Source organism: Colletes gigas, unplaced genomic scaffold (genome assembly GCF_013123115.1).
Source record: "Colletes gigas isolate AHSC1104 unplaced genomic scaffold, ASM1312311v1 Colletes_gigas_Sc00013, whole genome shotgun sequence".
NCBI classification, from domain to species: Eukaryota; Metazoa; Arthropoda; class Insecta; order Hymenoptera; family Colletidae; genus Colletes; species Colletes gigas.
The window spans coordinates 382,166-404,346 of record NW_025106642.1 but is presented as its reverse complement, the minus strand read 5'-3'; the positions used below and the strand labels follow the sequence as shown (position 1 = coordinate 404,346).

General features: G+C 44.5%; 5 protein-coding genes across 5 annotated transcripts; 3 read left to right on the top strand and 2 right to left on the bottom strand.

Annotated features, from left to right (window-relative positions):
* Nucleotides 1-6,720: 6,720 nt before the first annotated feature.
* Nucleotides 6,721-8,023, bottom strand: LOC122399429. The gene is made up of 3 exons (XM_043400108.1): nucleotides 7,889-8,023; nucleotides 7,034-7,536; nucleotides 6,721-6,960 (listed from the first exon to the last, which is right to left on the bottom strand). Exons 1-3 carry the CDS (start codon nucleotides 8,021-8,023, stop codon nucleotides 6,747-6,749), a joined length of 852 nt encoding a protein of 283 aa, XP_043256043.1. The 3' UTR covers nucleotides 6,721-6,746.
* A 5,141-nt stretch (nucleotides 8,024-13,164) lies between these two features.
* Nucleotides 13,165-14,447, top strand: LOC122399461 (uncharacterized protein DDB_G0290685-like). Its single transcript, XM_043400160.1, has 2 exons — nucleotides 13,165-13,897; nucleotides 13,960-14,447. The coding sequence occupies exons 1-2, from the start codon at nucleotides 13,165-13,167 to the stop codon at nucleotides 14,445-14,447; spliced, it is 1,221 nt and encodes a 406-aa protein (XP_043256095.1).
* Nucleotides 14,448-15,028: 581 nt separating this feature from the next.
* Nucleotides 15,029-15,760, bottom strand: LOC122399431 (histidine-rich glycoprotein-like). The gene has a single exon (XM_043400109.1). The coding sequence runs from the start codon at nucleotides 15,758-15,760 to the stop codon at nucleotides 15,029-15,031; it is 732 nt and encodes a 243-aa protein (XP_043256044.1).
* A 1,621-nt stretch (nucleotides 15,761-17,381) lies between these two features.
* On the top strand, nucleotides 17,382-18,176 carry LOC122399460 (histidine-rich glycoprotein-like). The gene has a single exon (XM_043400159.1). It carries the CDS (start codon nucleotides 17,382-17,384, stop codon nucleotides 18,174-18,176), a length of 795 nt encoding a protein of 264 aa, XP_043256094.1.
* Nucleotides 18,177-20,027: 1,851 nt separating this feature from the next.
* LOC122399459 (protein PFC0760c-like) lies at nucleotides 20,028-20,735 on the top strand. The gene has a single exon (XM_043400158.1). The coding sequence runs from the start codon at nucleotides 20,028-20,030 to the stop codon at nucleotides 20,733-20,735; it is 708 nt and encodes a 235-aa protein (XP_043256093.1).
* The last annotated feature ends 1,446 nt before the right edge of the window (nucleotides 20,736-22,181 follow it).

The following is a 22,181-nucleotide window of genomic DNA, read 5'->3' as shown; positions in this document are numbered from 1 at the left end:
TCCTCGCTTTTTAACGTTTCGCGTAAACAACGGGGCAACGAATCATCGGGTATACATATTTATTCAAAGAGGTATTCGTATATTGGAAGCGTCGGACGTGGTCGTCCATTTAATATTGTCCATTAAGCCTATGGAATGCGAAATACCGTGGTCGGATGGATCTCCATCGACCAGCGGGGTTCGTACAAAGTTAAGAACAACAGCGAGGGGTGGGGAATACCAACGTTGGCTAATAGCTCTCTGTGTAAACAATACGATTTACGAGACAGAGCGGCGCAACATGCGCGGCATAGCGTTGTAACAGGAGTCAGGACAGCATAGTCGTCGGGCCGCAGATATGTACGCGTCACAATTGTATAGGCAACACATGCATTCCGCGAACGGACGTAGGTATGTATTTTGCGCGACGGCAAAGGGCTCTCCTAATTGTTGCCGCAATGTTCGTAGAATACGCGTGTTCGGTGGGTTCGTTTTGCTGTGTGCATTCGAGCTGACGGTCCGTTCGGATGCAACGACGGGGTCGCACGTGTGCGTACGATGTTACACTGTGGTATATATTACCGCGGCTGTACGTTCCTTGGCGCGAATATACGTGTTAATGGATCCTTGCACGCTGAGTTAGGTTCATCTGCCAAATGGACGTGCACGCTGCCAGCAAGGGAGCCCTAATTACTAGGATGCCCGACACACGTTGCAAGGCACGACAACGATATGATTTTCCAAACTAACCGAGACCCGAATTTCTCCAATTGCCGAGCTTCGATGGCGGTGTTCGATCGAGCCCAGTGATCGCAAAACGTGGCTGCGGTCAACGGAGGCATCTTATCGCTCGCATCACACGCGACCATCGCGAAACACTCCCATTTCATTTCTCTCGATCCATTTACAAATGAGAAAGTTACTTAAACTCGGGAAATATTATCACATTTTTCACCGTTTTGCCTCGCCAACGGATTCGCGCCTCAACAATTCCCTTAAATCGAGAGACGAAATAGCAGTATCGCGTTTCACGGTTCAGTCCGGGATGTGTCGTGGAAAATGACAAAACCGGAAGAAGAATGTCCGTTGTACGTAAGAAAAGGAGGAAGGAATGGGAAACGGAAAGTGGAAAGGGGTAGCGCGGCATGTGAGCCGCGAAACAGCGAAATCCAATTCGATCGTCGGTCAGTATTGTCTGCACCACCTGGTGACAGAACGGCCGATGTAGACATTTTAACGAGAACAGAACTGGAAGAAATTGTACGGTAACTGGGAGAGGGTTATCTCGTGCCGACGTGACGCGATGGTGCTATTCGTGGCTCGCAATCACGTGCAGATACGCGAATTGTCAATCAAATTGACAGAGGAATCATCGTACTTACGTGCTGAACGAGCTTAGACCGATTCGATTAAATTGACATTTTTTCGTCCAAAACGAAATATTTTTTCTACTGCAAGACGTGAAAACGTTCAACTTCCCGTACATGTATTTAAGGTCAATAATTCATATTCTTTTTGAAGAAAGTGTCTCTCTCTGAAATAATGTTTATTAACGGTCCCGAAGTTGCCGGGAGAAGGTGCTTGGAATACAAAAACGGTCCATAACTCATACTTGGCATGTATCATCTTTTTCTTCCGCCATATTTCACGGGAAGAGTTATAACGGTACACAGATAGTGTGCAAACACGAATGTGTATCTTGACGTATAAGGGTAAACATTCGAGTTACTCTCGCTTGTATATGTAGATCGACGACGTCGCGCGTCGTCGCGCGAGTAATATTTTTGTCTTGGTGCAAAGCGATCAAAAAAATAATATAATAGAGCCAATGAACGATTAAAGTCACATTGTCAAATGATTATCGATCTCACCGCATGTTACCAATATCCGTTCCAATCGTCATAGCTATTTTCACTCGAATTCGTCAAGCTCCGTTCCAATACTCATCGACGTGGATTTGGAATTATTAATTTCGACGCGGCAAAGTTAGTGTTCGGCAAAGCGAGCAACATCTACCGAAGGAATGTTAACTTTGATAAGACCGTTCCGTTCGCAATAACGGCAAATCCAACGAACACGGATTAATGCGTGCGAATTCCATTCGGAGGATCCTTTAACACAGCACGACGACTGTTCTACGCGAAACAATTTCGGAGGGAGATTCGCTTAGATGGAACTGTGGCGATGCCTACACGCATGGTCACGATGATAGCTCGCGGGGAACGGGCGGGGAACGGGCGGGGAAGGAAGTCTCTGCCCGAACTATTTCAATTCGGCAAACAATTCCCGATATTAGTGGAATTACCGGAGATAGAGGCGCGTGTTCCCCGAAATACAGAACGACCCGCTACATCGGAGTTAGAATTATGCAGATTAAGCTCGTTCACGGTGTGTCCAAGTGCACGGAACCCCGACAAACGTCAAGCAGGCATGTTCTTCGCTACTCCGACGAGGAGAACCGCTTTCCCTGGGAACATTGAAATTTCTCAAAATTACCATTGCAATGCGACGCACTTTCAGTTTTCTCTTTGAAGAATTTCTTTCTGTAAAATTGAAATATTGGTAAATATTGTAGGTTGAGTTGGGTCTGGGTTAGATATTACAAAGGTGCGTGTTATCACCAGGCGGTTGATGGTATAATGATTCGACGCATCTACATACGTCGTACAGTATCGCGTCAACAAGCTCGAGAACGAGATGCGTGCCTGGAAGGAAATGGGGTAGCGTGAACAAAGTTAACGTACGTTCCCTCTGTCACATAGTTATCCCTACCAATTTACCGAGCATTTAACCGTGTCTCGGTTGCCCCCACCGTTTCTCAATGTCCTCCTCGACGTATTCAGAAGCGAGTGAATCCAAGATGGATAGGGTAAGGTGTATGCCACGTGGTCTGAACCGCGTGCTACGAGCTCTTTTCTCGAAAACCAATAAATTCTACATATATCGGGCTTCCTTTTGCTTTAAACGAACTGTTGGTTACCTGGTTAAAACAAGGTAAATGCTATCGGGGTTCTAATACGGTCGTAATGTCAGCCAGGGACTCTGGCTACGGCAAAGAAGGAAGATCGACGTAAGTATACCGTCTAAGATGGATTAGGATTCGAGTCATAGGCAACTGTTCGTTCGGTCTTCCTCTCAAAAACGATCCCGTGCCGATCTCAAAGCCGTAATGATTAATGGAGTTAGGGAGGTGCGCGTAGTTCCGTAATACCGTGGCAACTATCGAGTCGGAATTACAGTTGAGAAACTTCGGGGTGAGTTAGGGGGACCGGCGTCGTCTTGGTCTGGGGATTCCCGCCTCTACCCGTCTCCTTGGATCCGCAGCCATCCGACCACGTTCCAAACTCGATTTGATTTTGATTCGACGTACACTGGAAACGCATTTAATGCATGCGCTTACGTGCGAACTACGCGTGTATCGACTAAGAATGAACGTCGTCCGCGGATCATACCATCCTTGAGAGAAGAGGCTGTCCTCCGAACTGGATTCGTTAGCATTTCGAACGCTTTTGACTTTTGTTGCGCAATAAATTTGCTCGAATGAAAGTATTTGGTAAATTTCATGAGCCGCGTGTATCGATTACCTTATTTATCGAGTCCCTAATGGAAAATTGCAGCGGGAATGGAACTTTGATTGCGGATCGTCAACAGGTAACGTCGCGTTTCCTCGGAAATGGCGACAGCGAACTCTTAAGACGACGTAAAATTTAATCGCTCCGTTTCCGCGTCTGGAATCGCACGACGGAGAACAATGCGCGACATAAAGGGAAGTGCACAATGCGAGGCTCGTTATCTCGAACATTTAGCAACTCGCTAATTGAACGATGAAATCCTGTTTCGCTCCGAGCCTTGCCGACACGGTGGAGGAACGACGAGCGTTCTTTGCGGTCCGTTCGGTATCGCCAAAGGGAAAATGGCTTCGAGGAAAATCAAAACGATGAAAAGTCGAGCCATCGACCAAGAGCTACGCCGCGGAATTGTGTTTTCTCGTTGAAAAGACCGTGTCAAATTCTGGTGTCGATTTAATTCTGTCCCGCCGAGTCTTTGGAGTGGAACCGCTTTACCACTCGCCCAGAAGAAACTCGTTTTCTGCGACGTTCGCTTTAATTCGCCCTCGTTTCACCTGGCAATCAAGGCTGGCGAAATTTCAGGACGAGAAGAGAAGAGCGTCGCGTTGAAAACAAGGAAAATTTGTCGACCGAAGCGTGGACAAAGCGGCGAACCAGCATCGTTACTCTTATTAAGGAGAGGCATTCCCGTGTTTTCGTCTTCACCGAGCAGATTTCTATTTTCCGCTTAGCAACAAGAGACTTTCATCTATCGCGTCGAAAACGAACGAACAAACAGATCGAGCTAAGATAAATTTATTAGAAATAGTTTGCTTTGACTCTCCCGCTTGATATACAGAAATACTCTGTCCAAATAAACATTTGCATTTGATTCGCGTGTGTTTAAATCTGATTTAACGATAATCTTACCTCGGTATTCTCGGGTAATTTACGAGTTTTCCTCTACATCGTGTACTACCGCGCGCGCGTTGTGTACACTTTACTCGAGCGAGCTTCAAGTTTATTAACATTGTCTATCATGTCGTTACTTTTACTACGCAATTTTCTCGCAATTCATTCGCCGCACCTTTCTACGCATTCAAAATCGGTCTCGGCGCATAACACTGCTTCGCGATGAAACTTTTATAATAATAGCGATTTGTTCATGAATTATTTTATTACCGGTATTCTCGTCGACGACTTGTTGGTAAATTAATTCACTCACACGCGTCAAACGTTTATCTACAGACACGATAAGAAGAGATCGAAAGGATACAAACGATATTATATGTGCGAGACTCGAAGGAATGATTCCCGTATCGAATTTCTCGACACGCGTAGGGGGTTGTGGATGTGGAATCAGGGCAGGGCTCACTGGCGTAGGAGGATGAACTATGGCAAACGAAAGTCTTAAAACGATAGAACTTGCGAAATCAGATTCACGTTTATTCGGTGTGAACGAGTGAGCGACAGTACGACGACTGACTCGACACGTTTCAACTGAAAATCGGGAACACGGTAAACACCGGTAACCTTCGAGACGGCAGTTTACGCGATTTAACCGTCACGCGCGTCTCGTCCGTTGTTGTCTTCGTAACGGCAGCTCCGAAACAAGAAAAATACCATGTGTTCTATCTTTCATTTCTTGCTCTGTCTTATTTTTGCTGGTAAGCACCACGCCACATGGTCTTGATACAATTATCGTTTATTTTTATTACTTTCTGAGCGTGCGTATTCTTTAAAAGTTCTGGGAAATATCTTTCGGGTGTAATTTTTATTATTTTAAAATGTCAGAGAAAAAACAATTTAAGTTTTACGATTATATGTTCGACGATCGTTACACTATACATATATACTATGTACGTGTTTCTCGTTCGACTGTGTCGGTGAAACGTGTCGTTCATAATTTCTGTTATTCTACTTCTTTGTGCAAGCTTTCCTTTAATTCTCTAGCGAGCTGCGTTCTCGTTTCGAAAGAGGTAAAAGAGCCTGGCCACCGAGCATACGTTGAAAATACTCGAGGAATAAAGACCTCGGTTGCATATTGGATTAACGTCAGGTTGGAAGCCTGTGATGGACTTGATACTAAACGAGACAAGATCATAAATCATACAGTTTGTCGTCAACAGTTGAGTCTGCTTTGAAGATTAAAAGGATTATAACAATTACTTATTTTAACCGTAAAAGCTTTTGCTTTTCGTTGAGCGACACTTTCTCCTTGTTTTACTTTGTAGTTTTATCGCCTGAAATTTATAGTACTCCTATTCCGTTATTCCTGCCTCGCGAAGAGGAGTTTTAATCGGATGACAGTTGATTTATTTAGAACAAAATTGATCGTTCGTTCCCAAAACGATCCGGCATGTAATATTAATGACCGCGCGTTTCTTTTTTTGCGAATCAAAGGCAATCTCATAAAATGACCACGATCAGATGGTTAAATTATAGCGGCCGGCTGTGTTTGCAGCCGCCGCGCCGCGCCGCACCGCGTCGCTTCCGAATTCCGCCAATAACAGGCCGGTAATGGACGATCGGGCGTCCGTCTGAAATTGTTTTACAAATGAGTCTACTCAACCGGCAATAGATCAATTCGGTCGGCAATTTGCCGGCCACTTTTCAGCCTGTCGACAGTAAAAATACACGTAGCGCGATTTATGTATGTGTCGCGGATCGGTTTTGTTTCATCGTTGGCGGTGCCGCCGCACCGTTACAGAGGACGAATCATTGCGTCCGACGACAATTATTTTACCCGCGATCCGGCAGCAGTTCACTTAATTGACGGTTTGCGAGAAACTCCATTCTCCGTGCCGAACTTAACAGACCAAATTCGCTTCGAACAGAAACTCTCCTGACATTTCTAATTCCGTCCGCCGCAGAAGTTTAACTTGGAAGCACGACGGCCGAGTCGAGACAAGCACACAAGTCAAATATCGAGAATTTAATTTGTACGTTGCCGCGCTTTATTCTCGTCGATCGACGACATTTCGCGCCCCGGGTGGCTCGAGTCGTTGAACCCCCGCCAATTAATATTTCTTCCTCGGTATTTTATTATACAAAGTGAACGAAATATCTTGCAATAGGAAATAATTGGACTAAAAGTGTCTAACGTTTAAGAAGAGTTAAATGTTTCGCAACATTTATTATTACATTTAAATCGCTTTGCTCGTTAATGATAGAAAACGTAATTACGGGGACTAGCAACTAAATTAATGGTAAAAGCACTTATTCTAATTTCGGCGGATACGTTATTTTCTCGCATTTCTTGGGAGTCTTGCAGTAAGGTTTACATTTTCTCAATCGATCGACGAATACCTGACTGACGGTATGTGGTTCCTTGATGTGCTTGAAGACAGATTCGCAGCCGTGCACGTACTTATCGAACGGTATACTCCAAATCATTTCCCATCCAAAGTTTTCGCATATTTTTGCACAGTATCTACAGCCCGGAAAGACTCTGTATAATAATTGGTGTTGTTAAAATTATTTGTCTACGTCGGGGTCTGATTCACCTGCTGTTGCACTGTATTAAAAACAACGAGTAGCTGCAATCGCGCGCCAGGTACCAACTCTCCGCGATGAGCTTCTTAGCGATTCCCATTCCTCGGAAATCGCTGGACACGGCTACGCAGCTCTGCTCAAACACCTGCCACACGCAATAACGTTCCCAAACATTCACTTCCCTCACCACGTAGCTGTAAAACTCAATGATGCGTCTGATGGGTACGGGTTCGCAACTTTTCGCGAACTCGCACAGAGTTTTCCACTCCGATGGGATTATCACGGCGTTCAGGGCCGCCCCTATGATACAGTGATCCTGGTCCACGGCGATGATCGAAAGACCTGCTCGTACTTGCTCGTACATCAACTGCCGCCAGCACTCTGGCGCCTCCGTGCCTTTCATGCCGATATTATGAACTATGGGTTCACCCTTGTAATACTCCTCGCACATGAATTCCACCACGTTATCGTAATCGGGGGGCAAGGCCAAACGCGTCGTATAAACTGGACCGTCCTGGAAGGTCGCGAGAGATTTATATGTGGGCAAAACTGCCTAATGGAAGTTTGTTTGCGTTTTAACGGTGTCCTGTTTTCGATTCTCTATAATCGTGATCGATTGATTATCCAAACAGATGGACGTCGGTATGTGTGCTTTGGTACTGAAAATTCAGGGTAAAAGCAGAGCAAGAAAGTAGGGCTGAGCATACACTATCTCGTATACCGTCGATGACATAACAGAAATGTCAACGGTGTACATACACATAGTTGCAACTTGTTCGAGGTTATTTAAACGATGGACGTTCGTACTGATCTTAAATTCCACTTATTCTGTGGATTTTAATACGTATACGTAAAATTAAACTTACGGGACATTTCATTTCCAAATTTCTTCTCGCAAGATGAAAATTAGCCTTCCTATTTCCAATTTTATGATAACTCGCGGCATCCTTGAGACGTTTGACAATAGACGTCACGAACGATTTCAACAGAAACGTAGTCATTTCGTTTCGTCCCGCCACTTTTATCGATAAAATAACATTTTACGATTTATTTTCAGCTCGTTAAAAAATGTTTAAAACAGATATTCTTAGAGTTTCGCTCGTAATTCATATATTCTAGTTGGACATCCGAGTGAAGAGATTCACGCATCGTATCGACAATTCAATTACGATATTCGATTAATGCACAATCCCACGACGTTGCACTCTGTGATAAGTGTGTAGCGTCGACATCCCCCAGAGGATTCTTTTTCGTAACGCGTCCGCAGTTGTTGTGCTATTCATTGTAGCGGGGAATAAATTAATGTCCCCAAGTGTACATTAACAATAGTCAACGATGATACGTTACGTTGCATTAAAATCGCGATATCCGTCGCAAATTCATTAAACAACCGTTGCACGAACGTGCCGTACAATAACCACAAAGTAAATAGCGGCCGTAAATTATCATACACCGAAAGAATTAAAAATTGTATAATATCGATAATTTGAATGCCAATTGCTCTTTGATACCGTATTAATACGTTCACCGTACTCTGTATTTATTATTTATACACATAGCTCACACTCTATCGCGTATCGGCGAATTATTTAAAACTACGTTTCCCAAAGTGGCGGGCGCGATCGCTAGGTGTTGAAAACAATTTAAAATGTAAACAGGCGTGAATAACGTTTTTATATATTCTGAACCATTGAATGTACAATATTTATGGGATCCCCGTTACACTTTTTCGCTTCGTAATTTTGGTGTAGAAACGGTTTACAGAATTATTATTACTCGGAATACTTGCGCGAATACATGCTTGCGAGATCGTTGTTGCTCGTTGTAGAAGCTGTTGGATGCGTGAAAAAGCTCAAGACCCCGCGGGCTGCGGTGTATTCCGGAAGAGCAAGCGAAACGATAACTCAAACACGGCTCTATTCATTCATAGCTGTTGTACGAAATGATATGGCAGCTAGCAGACTAGCTGATTTATGTATTACTCGCGCCGCGTTTCACCGCCTCCGATATACGGGCACCAATACGCGCACGATCCACACGTTTACGCCCCATCTTTGTCTATACGAGTGCACGCTACCGTCTATGTACATCCATCGATACGGTGTGCGTACACGTACATGATTTCACATTATCCAGAAGCGCGAGTATATGTATATCGTAGATCACGTACACACACGTGGAATATCTGTGCTGAGAAAATCATACCCTCGCGCCTACATGCGTGTTCGACGGAGAAAGTGCAAAGGGGTTGGTAAAATACTCGGGAACGTCGAAACGGTGTAGAAAATAGTATTGGCAGCCGAGAAGATGACTTTTTAGAAACTACTTTTCTTACCGTTACAGTTTAGAATCCAATTTCGTTCTTACAAAAGTTCTCCTGGTATCGAATTTTGAAATTTTTACATCAGGTTCGTAGAACGTTTGACTTCTTACGAGTAAAGAAGATTCAAGAGAGCAAAAGTATAGTAACTATAAATATACGTGAAACGCAACTCCGAAATCTGTCGCATTCTAGAGCAGAATTTATGAATATCACCATAGTCTGGCGAAATAATTTATCCTGCTTCAAGAATCGGTGCATCGTAAATCTAAAAGATTTACCACTACATTCAATAAAACAGGATACGTATAGAACATAACTTTGACAGAGAATAGCATTCTACGATAAATCACGCAGAAGACTGAGACCACTCCCGTGCAGAATTTACGAACAACACTCGGCTATCGTAATCCATCCACCGTTGACAGGCAAAAGGCTTGTCGTTGCTCGATGTGAAAATTCTCATTTTCAGAAAAACGGGGCTACTGAGACGAGGATGGAATTTCTAGGTGAACAACGTACGCGTTGTTCGGAAGCCAGAATTTACGAGCAACGCCCGCGCATCGACGTCGCAGCATATGTTTAACGAGGGCATGGAAACGAGGCTCGCTGAAACGACGATGCGCGTGAATGGGATACAAGAGTTTTCAAATGGAACGTTTTAGACACCTCTGGGTCTTATTTTGAAATTCGAAATAGGACGGTCGGATGGCGGAGCATTCTCGTAATAGATGCGTACGTTAAAGGCGCTGCTGTATTTTAGAAACGATCGTGGAGCTTGTGGATAATCGCGAGTGGGCAAGGATAACGAGAACGCGAGGTGCAACACGCCGGTGGTTGCATCAATTACGGCCTTTTATTCTCGTTTCGTCCGATAGGAGGCCGAAAGATTGCAATTTATCGGCGCAACAATGCCCGGCATATTAATATCCATTAATCAGCCAGCCTTCGGTTGCTGACGCGCGAAACAAGGCAAGCGAATCATTGGGCACCGCGTGGGATCGAAACAAGGAAAGGGAACCGAACAATACGTCCTGATGAACTGCGGGGAAATATGAAAGTATATGTACATGTATATATTCTGGATCCCGGTTTCGCGTCGGATCGATGCCACTCGAAATGAGAAATCCCGAGCAGTCGATGGAAAAGTTGCCATAAAAAAGAAACGGACACGCAGTCGATAGAAAATAAAACTCGGAGGAGAATTGATTTCTCTTTGAGGTTGGAGTGCGTCTTGTTTCAGAGAGAGAAAAATTGTTGTTGCGAAGTTACAGCGTTACAAGGGCTGTTTTATACCTTGGTTTTCCAATTCTTGTATACGGGAACTATATTTTCTTCCGGTGTTTTTGTAATAAAAGAACGTCTCGTTCTTTTGCGTAGTAAGTCGAGGCAGACATCTTGAAAGAGATCTATCTCCACAGGGATAAATGCTTTCAACATATCGCGTAATCGAAGGGAATATCCACCTCGTATTTATTGCAATACGTATTAATTAGAATTAATATTATCATGATACACACATTGCACCTGGAACGCGACATAGAACCTACAAATTAATTATTAACAGTCTCGCTATTTGAATATTAATAGGCTGAATTATAGGCTATAATATTGACGCGTATTCGATCAAACGAGTAAATTACGAAAAAGTATGAATTTATTAAAAAACTAAATACGATCTACGGTTTTCTTCGTACGTTGTACATTAGATTTCTATCGGTAGAAGCTAGCAAGCGCGCTTTAGACGAAGCCAAACTTTGCACCCTCGTTTCAACCGGTATGTTTCACGAAACCCTGAAAGTTTTTAAAGAATTCGTCGTAACCACGACGAGCGTCGTGACCTTTGGATTCCTGCTCGGCCTGGGAGTTCTTCGTTGTTCCCTCCTTGTTGTCACCCTTCTTGAACGTACCCTCGACAGCAATGTGCTTTTCATTATAGCGACCGTGTTTCTTCGAGTGCCCGCCGTGATCGTCGTTATCGTAAAAATCGTGATCCTTCTTGTACTCATCTTTGTGATAAACATTACGAAAACCGGCGGCTTTACGGTTCACCTTATCGTCGTTATATCTCCCGTAGACTGCTCCTGCTTGCCCCCCAGCCTGTTCTACCTCGGACTTTGAATCGTTATCGCGTTCGGAATGAGTCTTCTTCTTTCCAGCAGCCTCGGTGTATCGAGTCTTCTTCTTCTCCTTGCGACGATCACCCTCCTGCCCTTTCTCGATGGTAACCACTCTCTTGGTTTGGTTTATGGTACCTCCGCTCCGATCAGACTTCTCCGATAGTTGAGTCGTGGGAGCAGCCTCGAGAATTTGCGTCTCCGCGTACCTCAATTCCATGTGATCGACTCCAGGAGGCTTGACGCTCGTATAATGAGCCGGTAGTATCTCAGCGTCTGGTTCCAAGGGCAACATAACGAACTTTTGGACGCGAGGCGACTTTATGGGGATCAGTTTCCTCTCGAAGACTGGCTCTGGAGGAAACTCCTCCCTGGATGTGACCCTGAAATCCCGTCTCGCGTCGATCTCTGGATCGTCGTCGTCGTCGTCGTCGTCGGAGACATCGGTTTGTATCGTCGAACGCACGTAAATGCAAAGAATCGCATAAACAACGTGCCACCCACCCCTCGAGATTCTCATTTTTTCTCTCCAGTATTCTCTCGTCTACTATGTTCTTTCATCCCACCTGAACGATGTGGCACAACTGTTACGGGCGGACTGGTTCGCGGAAACGCGTTCAGATGTACTGTAATCACGCTACCATAAGTCCACCACTTTTATATTGTCGCGACGGCCGCTCCAACGACTCGACGCGATCGCCTCTCGCCCAGAACTGCAAAATGCATTTGGAAGGGCAGACGGCGGGACGTGTCGACTAATTGTAAGTCTGATCGAACGATTCCATGGTGAAATTTTCGTGCCAGATCGACTGTGATCCAACACTCTGGCTTAATCTACCGTTCGATGATCCCTGGTTAAGCGGCCTTGAGGACAACGGCCGCTGAGGTTACGAAATCCTGGGTGGAGTTTGGAAATCTATCGGTTAGCGTTTTGTTCGTTCGTGCAAAGATAATGATTCTTTATTTTAGACACGTTCGTTGGAAATGTTTTTTTAAGAATCGAGATATTGTGATAAAACGCTTTTACTGTATTCTGCATCTTATCTTTGAAGTAAAATCGCACATTTCTGTATTAGCTGGGGAATGTTATGCAACTGTTGCACATTTGAATGTATCAATTGTGCATTTCTGTAGCGCAGACTTTCTACTTGGACCGACGGTTGCACAACATTAATTTCTTTCGATTTATCTACAAGTTCTCCCGCTATCTCTGTTGTAAATTAGCCTGTTGCCGTAAGGCCTCTACCACTAAGAGCCGAGTTCTTAAAACTCTCCATGAATCATGTTACGTCTATAGGGGTTAATAAATAATAATTGAAACGTCGACGTGATAATTTCGGCGTAAAACGAACCGTCTAAACGCAGTATGCAACCATTTGACAATGAGAAAATAATTTTCGAAAACCTCCGTAACCATCGAGCGGTGTGTCGGCCTTCTGGTTTACGCGTTACGCAAATCTCGGGTCCAGAGAACGTTGGGCAAGTAGAGCAATGCCGTCGATAACACGGCGTACTTGAATTATCGAGCTCGACCGTGGAATGCCAGGTTCCACTCTGCGATCCCTTATTCGCTGCCACGAATCACGTTCTCGTGTGTATATAAAGCAATGCCGGCGATTGACAGACCACACCAGCGTGGATTCCAGTTCAGCGACGAGAAATAACACGCAAGCTCGAGGATCGAGATTCCAGACTATAGAGCGGCATGATTTCGGCGATCGTGGTGTGGGGGTTGGTTCTGATTGGTCGGAACGACGGAGCAGCCCCGTCAGGGACGCAGACTATGACCAAGATGAGAGTCGCGGATCTCGAGAGGTCGGCCACTGGATACGTGTATAGCCAGCAACAGGGTATTCCGGTTTACTACATGCGATACACCAATCACGGAAGCGGACGCTACTATCATGCACCGGACACCGTGCACTACGTCGTCGACGCCGTTGCACCTGTTGCACACGTTGCTCCTGCAACGATGCCGCCGCTCCTGATCCCCTATGCGTCCTCTGTGGATGTTTCGCAAGCTGAGAAACAGACTCGCCAAGAGACTACCGATGATTACGGGGACCAACGATCGGTCCAGCACGCCGATGTGCCCGTCACTGAAAATATTCCTGCCAAAGAGCTCCTTCGTTTTCATCCTCGTACGGACGATGGAACGCGTAATGCATTCGAGGAAGAGCACGATGACAGCTACGATAGCGTCGAACAGGAGGATGAAATTCCCGAGCAAGGCGAGCAGAGCGAGCACGATGACAACGAAGAAATTCATGATGTAGATCATTCGACAAAGATGAACGTTGGTGGTAGTTACGATGGGTCCTCCGAAGCTGGAGACGGTGAGTACTCTCGGCACGGGGAGAAGGCTGCCAAGGGTTATAAAAAGCTCGAAGAATTTGAGAAAGGCGAACGTGGTATTGATAGTAACGAAAACCAGAAAGGTAAGTTTTATTAGAGGATAATGAAGGTATGAAGATTCGTACGACCTATGGAAAATTTTTAGGATACTATAGTAACAGCGGTGAACATGACGAGGGACACGTTGACGAGGCAGAAACGTATGGTTCCCACGAGGAAGCAGAGAATGACCAAGAAGGAAGTGATTATGGACGCTCGTCGTATCGTAACAAGGGACACAAAACCAACGGTTTTCACAATGTCTATTGCAAAGACGAGTACAAGAAGAAGACGGATTTCTACGACGATGATCATAAAAAGGGTTTCTCCGACAAGTACGAGAATTTCGAGAAGGATTACAAAGCAGACGAAGGTAATAGTAAGAAAGGTGGTCGTCGCTCTTCAGGAAACGATCGCCAGGATCGCGGCAAGAAAGGATACTACGTTAAAGGACATCGAGAGAGTCAGGATCAGGGTCACGCGAACGAAGAAGCTGAAAAATCGTATCGCGCGGATCGCGAGAATTACAGTGTCGATGAAAGTTCAAATTCGAACCAAGTACAAAAGTTTGAAAATGATTCCGGTCATCGTTGATAGCTGCTACGATCGATTTTGGTTCGATCTATCGGTCTGTTGTTATTTTATGTTTATTGTAACATATGCTGCTCATTAAAGAGGGACGCTGTAGCCAAGTTCTTCGAGTATATTTTCCTGTACCTTGTATTACATTTTCGTTTAGTATATTCACAAAATTCAGACTTAAAAATAGCCTCGGTGTAATTTTCAATATATTTATGTGTATTGTAGGGGTAAATTGAATCGACGTACTTAAAAGAAAAGAAAGTAGGATATTTTTGTTGGAGTAAGAACGGTTCTACGGCTCGATCGGATGAGGTAATCGTCCTGGAAAGTGTTACTGACCTACTTTTTTGTAGCGACAAGTATAACGTAGCATGTCCAGCTTAAAAAGCTGGAGGCATTCAACTATTGCGGAAACACAGTCGATCGACAAGTTACGTGTTGCTAAAATAAAGTTTTGAAATAGTCGCATTTAACGACGCACGATATACTATATTTCGAGTCTAGTTAAAAAAATATAGGAAATCTTTACTACGATCGATCGAAATGAATTCCAAATGTACGTTTATTTCGGTAAAATACAAAGATCAAGGGTCTTAATGGCCCTTCTTGAATCCCCAGGACTTGTGGTCGTCGTGTCCTCCCTTGTCGCCATGGTTGGAGTGATGATCATGATGCTCGTCGTGGCCACCCTCGCTCTTGTAGCCCTTGTGATCGTGATGATGATGCCCCTTCTCGTAATGTCCCTTCTTCCCGTAGTGATCCTCGTGATCGCCGTGATCGTGATGTCCTTTCTTGAAGTGTCCACCTTTCTTGTGACCGTGCTCGTGGTGGTGGCCGCCTTGGTCCTCGTGGTGGCCAGAGTCGTGGTGCTCGTCGAAGAATTCCTTGTCCTTCTTGAACTCGTCTAGCTTGTGAACTTCGTGATGTCCCTTGGTGTTGTGCCCTTTCCCGTAGTGGCCCTCCTCGTGGAATTTGTGTCCCTTCTCGCCCTTCTCGCCCTTGTGATGCTCGGAGTAGTAACCGTCGTCGTGATGATGGCTCTTCTTGTGGCCGTCGTCCTCCTCGTAGTGCCCGTGGTGTCCGTCTTTGTCGTGATGGCCCTTCTCCCCTTTCTCGTCGTGGTGGGACGATTTGTAGCCCTTGTCGCCTTTATCCCCGTGACTGTGATGATGGTCGGAATGGTGCTCGTCTCCGCCACCTTTCTCGTGATGATGATGGGAGGCGGCTGTCGCTAGGTCCTCGTACTCGTTACCGATCTCGCGGCCAGCCGTCAAACACTGACAGACGATGTACGCGGACAGCAAGCAGATCGCGAGGCGCGACATCGTGACGGTTGTACGCGAAATGGACCGGGTGGTACCGAAACGTTCGGCTCCGGCGCAGCTTTCGGTATGATTAATCCGGTCACCACGCTCGGATTATATATCGGACGGGGAATAATCGATATTAAGGAAGCAACGGCTCTTTTCTGGCCCGTTGACGCGACGTTGCGAAAGTAACGTCTCCTTAACCCGCTTAGTCAGTAATTCGTCGATTTCCGTTGATCGAAACCGTTGCGTAACACACGATCGAAATCGCCGGCTATATAACTGACACTGCTCTATCGGTCTGTAAACAATTGTCTCTTTCCACTTGGTTTTTGCACGATTGTGCGTCGTTTCGTGACGACTCGCGCGACTCGATGTCGAGATCTCGAGATGCAATCCGAGCATCGATTTCGGTAACTTGCTTTACATTAGCAACGTTTCAAATCGGATAGTTTGCTTGCTCGTTATACATTCAAAGTATTCGGCCGCTATGCAGGAGAAAATAGATAATATTCTATTTATCGACGCCAACACTTTCCCTGTCCATCGACCGCAAAATATATCAAACAGCTGTGCCTCTTTCATAGAATTTCTCGACACGGCTGATCTCTTCCAGCGCTCGTCGAACGTCATTACAATGTATTCTCATTAAAGTCTGTTTAATGCAATCCCGATCCGACGTCGTTTTATCGACAGAATCTCGTCGAACATCATTATGATGTATTTTCATTTAAGTCCATTTAGATCAATCCCGATCCGACGTTATTTTATCGATGAAATCTCGCCGAAGGAAATAGAAACTCCTGATAAAAATAAGGAACGTTAAGGTTTAATTAGGAACGAAAGCGAAAAACATGGTTGCGCAAACAGATTCGTTGAACGGTGAAAACGCTATTTCCATACTATGAACCACCAGTTTTGTTTTGTAATATACCTTGTACCGTACTCTGCCGGTTACAAATTGATTGACTTTTTATCAGGCGTCTGTCTTTGTACTTTCCACGTCTGGTACAAAGTAACATTAATAATTACACTAAGAAACGGGGTAACGATGAAATGTAGAAATTTCTAAACTTAAAACATCGCAAAATACTTGTCAGAACTATAAAATATATATATATATATATATATATATATCAGGCTGATACTTTGGCAGCATAAACATATACGAGAGAATTGATCGAAAATTGAATTTAAGAACATTTTCGTTCGAACCAAGTCAAGTTTTATTCGCATATATTGTTCGTGTGTAAGATTAAATGCGGTCGAAGCTGCGAATAACAGTTAGTATCGTATAAAATTGGTAGAATGCATTGAATGGGCAAAGAGAGGAATTTCTCTCGCATCGCGGACATCGTTCAGGGACAAAGTTTATAGCTCTGTGCAATGTGGGCTGCCAGATCGTTTGCTCGATGGCCGAAACGAACGTCACTGTTCTATCGGGAGCAACCTCCGCGGCGCGACGGCGACAAGGGATATGGGCCACAAGTCGGTGACGTTTACGAAATAAGGATTCCGTGCACTGGAAGGAACGAAAGCGATTACGTATAAAACGCCGGTATGACGGCCGGTATATAAGCTTTGCGTTAAAGCGACGTGATCAGTCGATAGCACTCGTTGGTCCACAAAAGGCACCAGTATGGCAAAAGGTTTCTGCCTGTGCATCGTTCTGGCCGTGATCTGCGCGTTTGTCTGCCAGTCGACGGCGAGAGATGCTAGGGAGAGGAGGGACCTCGTGATGGCTGGCAGTCATCACGGCCACCACCATGAGGAGGGTGGCGGGCACGATCACCATGGCCACCATCACGAGGAACACGGCGATAAGGCGGAAAAGGGCTACAAGGGCCATCATCATCACGACAAAGGCGATCACGGACATTACGGCAAGGATCACGACGAGGGCCATCACGAGGAACACGGCGGGCAGAAAAAGGGCCACCACGACGAACACGAGGAGCACGGAGATCATCACGAGCACGAGCACGGACACAAGGGCTCCAAGTTCGGGCACAAAAAGGGCCACAAGAAGGGCGAGAAGACTCACGGTTACCATCACAAGGCCCACAAAGACGAATATCACAAAGAGCACAAGTTCTACGACGACTACCATAAAGGTGGACACCACGAGAAACACGGGAATCATCATGGACATCACGAAAGCAAAGACGGCCATCACAAAAAGGGTGGACACCACCATTCCGGTCATCAAGAGGACCACCATGGAAAGAAAGGGCACTTCGATAAGGGACATTACGACGACGACCATAAGGGCTATCACGGAAAACACGGATACGACGAGCATCATTCGCATCACGACGATTATGGGAAAAAGAGCGAACATCATGGTGGCAAGATGCATGGGTTCTCGAGCGGCGGTGGCGGTGGCGGTGGGGGTGGCGGTGGGGATGGCGGCCACGGGCATCATGGTCGTTGAAAGATCCCGTGGATGTACTGATACTTTATTACTTTTGTTGCTTCATATCGTGTCGTTGATTAATTGTAGCCACTGCGATGAAATTTATCACGTACAAATAATTTTAATAATTAAAGTGTCATCGATAATAAAATATTGTCCTATCTTATGTAAACACCCCTCGATATACACGATTCTACATCGTAGAGTCCGTAAAAGTTTTAGAAGTTGGTTAAATTTTAAATATTATAACAATAAATTTGTACGTGCAACGTGTGGTACAAACAAAATTGATTACCGATTAAATGTGTTCCCTGTTTATTTGTTCGAAACTATTAATGCCCGATAAATAATGTAACAATTGTAGTCGGTACGATGAAATTGCAAAACCATTCGTGGAAATATCAATATTTTCTCGATAAATACGTTTAAAGCAGATAAAATATTCTATAATGAAATCATTTTATAAACGATGAAAGAGACAGAGAGATTTCGTGGCATCTTTATTACAATTTATATGCCACGAGGGGACCGTAAAGCACGCAACGCTGCTGGATACCAGAAATAAATTTTTAAAATAATTCCTAAAGAGATTAAATTTGAAAATTGTTGTCGTAGAAACGACAAGAATTATTGCATAATAATTTTTTAATGGAAATTTATTTCGCGTTTCCCTTCAATTTCCAAACGAGTTTATTTTACGATTTATTGTACATTGTTAGCGTGGTAAAATAATATAAATTGAACGTAAATCATCAAGATTGGTAGATCGTAATATAAAGGTTCCCACGCCATCGATTCCTCCCCGATCGTTTACCAGCTTACAAAAACTCCACAGTTCCGTTGCCGTAATAAGCTGTAAGAAGTATCCGTGGCAAATAATCTTAATACGACTGGTGTCGTCCAATCGAATTTATATAATTCTTTTCGGCGAAAAAGATCGGGGTGGCAAAACACTGTAATCCACGGTAACGCGTAGCAAATGTGTTCTCCGCCGCGATTTCGGCCAGAAATCGAACCTAACACGCCGTTCACAGACGTTCCCGATGCATTAGCAACGTTTTGCACGTTTTCCCCAACTATCACCGACGAGGCATAGAGGTGCCACAGGTGAAAGACATATAAAAGTTAGATCATGGCATATCCCTATCATATTGGCCGGGGCAGCTATTACGACGGTTGTAATATCCAGAGTTTGCCACTTGCCTCGTTAAACAGTCGAATAACTATTCCGGAAGATCGTTTGCGAACCAATTCCCCGCATTGGTTACATCGTGGCCACTGCGTAAATACTGCGAATACGTGTAACTGATACATAGGTAAATATAAAGATTGTACGTTTGCGTTTCCTGATAATCTCGAAAGTACAATCTCCACTTACTTGCACGGAATGGAGTGCACGATGATACGACTTTAATATAAATATATTAATTAAACGCGTAACTCGAACAATGAAAATTCTCAACTAAAATGAAACTCGAATGTAATTTAATAGAACAAATAATTAAATTGGTTCAATTTGTTATCGTATTCGAAACATATCCTATCATTGCACTTTCCATTTGATCGAAAGAAACGAATTTCACGAGGAAGGTTAAGAACCATTGAACCGGGGCACATTTACTCGCACGTTTACTCGAACATTTTCATTGTTTTCGTGTCCTCGATCTGACGACGAAGCGGGTCCCACATGTGACGATAGACACATGTGGTTACTTGACACATAAATCGTTATATGTATACTTTTCCAATCAGCAGGGCGAAATCACCGAAGCATAGATATACATTTGCACCCCCTTTGAAGGCGGGAACGCGGCCAGCGGAAAATTAAAGGAAACCGATATGTTTGTCGTACGTGGAGTACCAGCAGTCATGATACTCTTGGCGATTTTGGCGCCCGGCAGCTTCGCGATGAGTATAAATTACGAGGATCCGGAAACAGAGGCTGGCCTTCGTTCTCATCGTTACGAGGAGGGCGGCGGCGCCGATCGTCACTCCGGTCACGAAAATAAACACGGTGATAGCGCCGACGAGAGCTATAAAGATTACCAGGACGTCGAAGAAATTAGGAGAGATGATCACGATCTGAACAAAGACTATGAAGGATACGCCGTAAACGAGGCCGGGGGCGAGCACCGCAATTACGATGACGATTACTACGACGGGCATCGTGTGGACGAAAAGGACGAAGATGGTGAATCGTTTCACGAGGATGGTCACCATGGAAAGGGACATAGTACTAACGGTCACCACGAAACGAAGAAACTCGACGAGTTCGTGAAACGTAAAGAATTTCACGACAGTGATTATGAATCTGACTTTGACGAGCAAGAGGACGGAAAAGAAGACGATTTTGCGCACGGAAATGATGGACACCATAAAGGAGAAGAGTATATTCACGATGACCACGATGGAGATTATGGAAAGAAGAATTATTATAAAAAGGGACACGATATTAGCGATTATATGGAATACGGTAACGAGAACGATCCTGAGGATTATTATTACAACGATTATCGTTATGGGAAATCTGATGAATACGATGATAAGAAGAAGTGGGGGTATAAGATGGATCGTTAGTTGCTATTTATAATAGCATATTTGTTTACACATATAGATTTTCGTTGTAACGCGTAATGTTCCTATTTAGTTAAAAATTTATTTATGCACTGTTAAGAGATGTGGTTACTTTTGCACGAATTTTCCCAGCAATAAAATTATAGTTGCATAAAATATATTACACAGGGAGGTTTTGAAAATTCTGCAAAGTATAAACTGATATTTACCGTGGAATCAAAACCTAAATGCGATCGAATAATTGATACAATGAAAACACTTGCGGACCAGAAATGCAGTAAAATATTAAATTATTCGATAATGCAGTCTTTACATTCCACTCTTCTCGCCATTAAGCTCCCGCGTGAATTATTATTATGATCGAAAATGGATTTTAATACGCCAGAAATTCCGCGTAAACCGCAGCTTGAAATCATATTGCTTGCCTAGTATAAATTCCTTTACTTATTAATGAATTCTCTTATCACATTTGCTCGCCAAGTATTCGATATTAATCACGTCGCTAAATGAAACGTGTCCTGAAAATCATTTATTATCTGTAAACCATCGATCCACGGGTTCATCTAATATACACAGGTATTGAAACGACCTAAATTTTAATTATTTTTTGTTGCACAGAAGAGGGAAAACGATATTATGACGTAATTATACGCGTATATAACAAATAAAATTGCTAAAAGCCGAGAAATTTTCAGTTTTGAAAGAGGACAAAGGGGGCAGGATAATGAATGAATATGAGGAATAAAAATGTAATTGTAAGGAATCGGTTAAAAGTTGTTCAGAAGAGGATCGGTGAGGTCGGAGAGCCACTGACTCGGTACGGAATTGCTCGAATATCATCAATATGTATCGTATCAGTGTGCCGTCGCTAGAGACGTAGCGAAGACCAGCAGCGCGGTTCGAACTCGTTGGGACGCGGCTCAGGCAGGTTTGATTAACGATTCCATCCCCGGCAAATGAAATTGCCGTGGCCATTTGTGGCTCTATCTAGAGACTGGATTCCGGTGCACCGGACACGGATTAACGGAGCTTTATACGCTTCTTTCAGGGCGGGTTGGATGGGGTATGTTGCAGCCGGCCGCGATCACGGTTACCCATTCTCGGCCGGAGATTGTGTACAAGCGAGCGGATCTACTTGAAATTCTCTGGCGTGTGACAATTCCGTCCCGGCCCTCGCCGAAACACCGTGGGGCCATTGTTCCATTCCGTGATGCACGTACGCGTGGCTGGCTTAATTAATCTAATTGGAGTGGTCGCGCGACTGGCAAAAGAAAAGAAGGAACTCGACGCGACGCGTCGTGCCGCGCCTCACCGTACCCAGTGCCGGAGTGCCGGAGGAAGCATACACGTGCAGAACGGCGTGTTAAAAGGGTGCCACGAGCATCCAGGCCCGCTCGCACCTTGGATCGATCGTGCAATAATCCTGTCGTTCGGCCAAATTAATGAGAA

Coding starts and splice junctions, on each gene's coding strand:
- LOC122399429 (XM_043400108.1), bottom strand. CDS start 8,023: ATGACTACGTTTCTGTTGAAATCGTTCGTGACGTCTATTGTCAAACGT. Junction 7,537..7,888: donor ATTTGGAAATGAAATGTCCC/GTAAGTTTAATT, acceptor GCGACCTTCCAG/GACGGTCCAGTTTATACGAC. Junction 6,961..7,033: donor TTAATACAGTGCAACAGCAG/GTGAATCAGACC, acceptor TCCGGGCTGTAG/ATACTGTGCAAAAATATGCG.
- LOC122399461 (XM_043400160.1), top strand. CDS start 13,165: ATGATTTCGGCGATCGTGGTGTGGGGGTTGGTTCTGATTGGTCGGAAC. Junction 13,898..13,959: donor TAGTAACGAAAACCAGAAAG/GTAAGTTTTATT, acceptor GAAAATTTTTAG/GATACTATAGTAACAGCGGT.
- LOC122399431 (XM_043400109.1), bottom strand. CDS start 15,760: ATGTCGCGCCTCGCGATCTGCTTGCTGTCCGCGTACATCGTCTGTCAG.
- LOC122399460 (XM_043400159.1), top strand. CDS start 17,382: ATGGCAAAAGGTTTCTGCCTGTGCATCGTTCTGGCCGTGATCTGCGCG.
- LOC122399459 (XM_043400158.1), top strand. CDS start 20,028: ATGATACTCTTGGCGATTTTGGCGCCCGGCAGCTTCGCGATGAGTATA.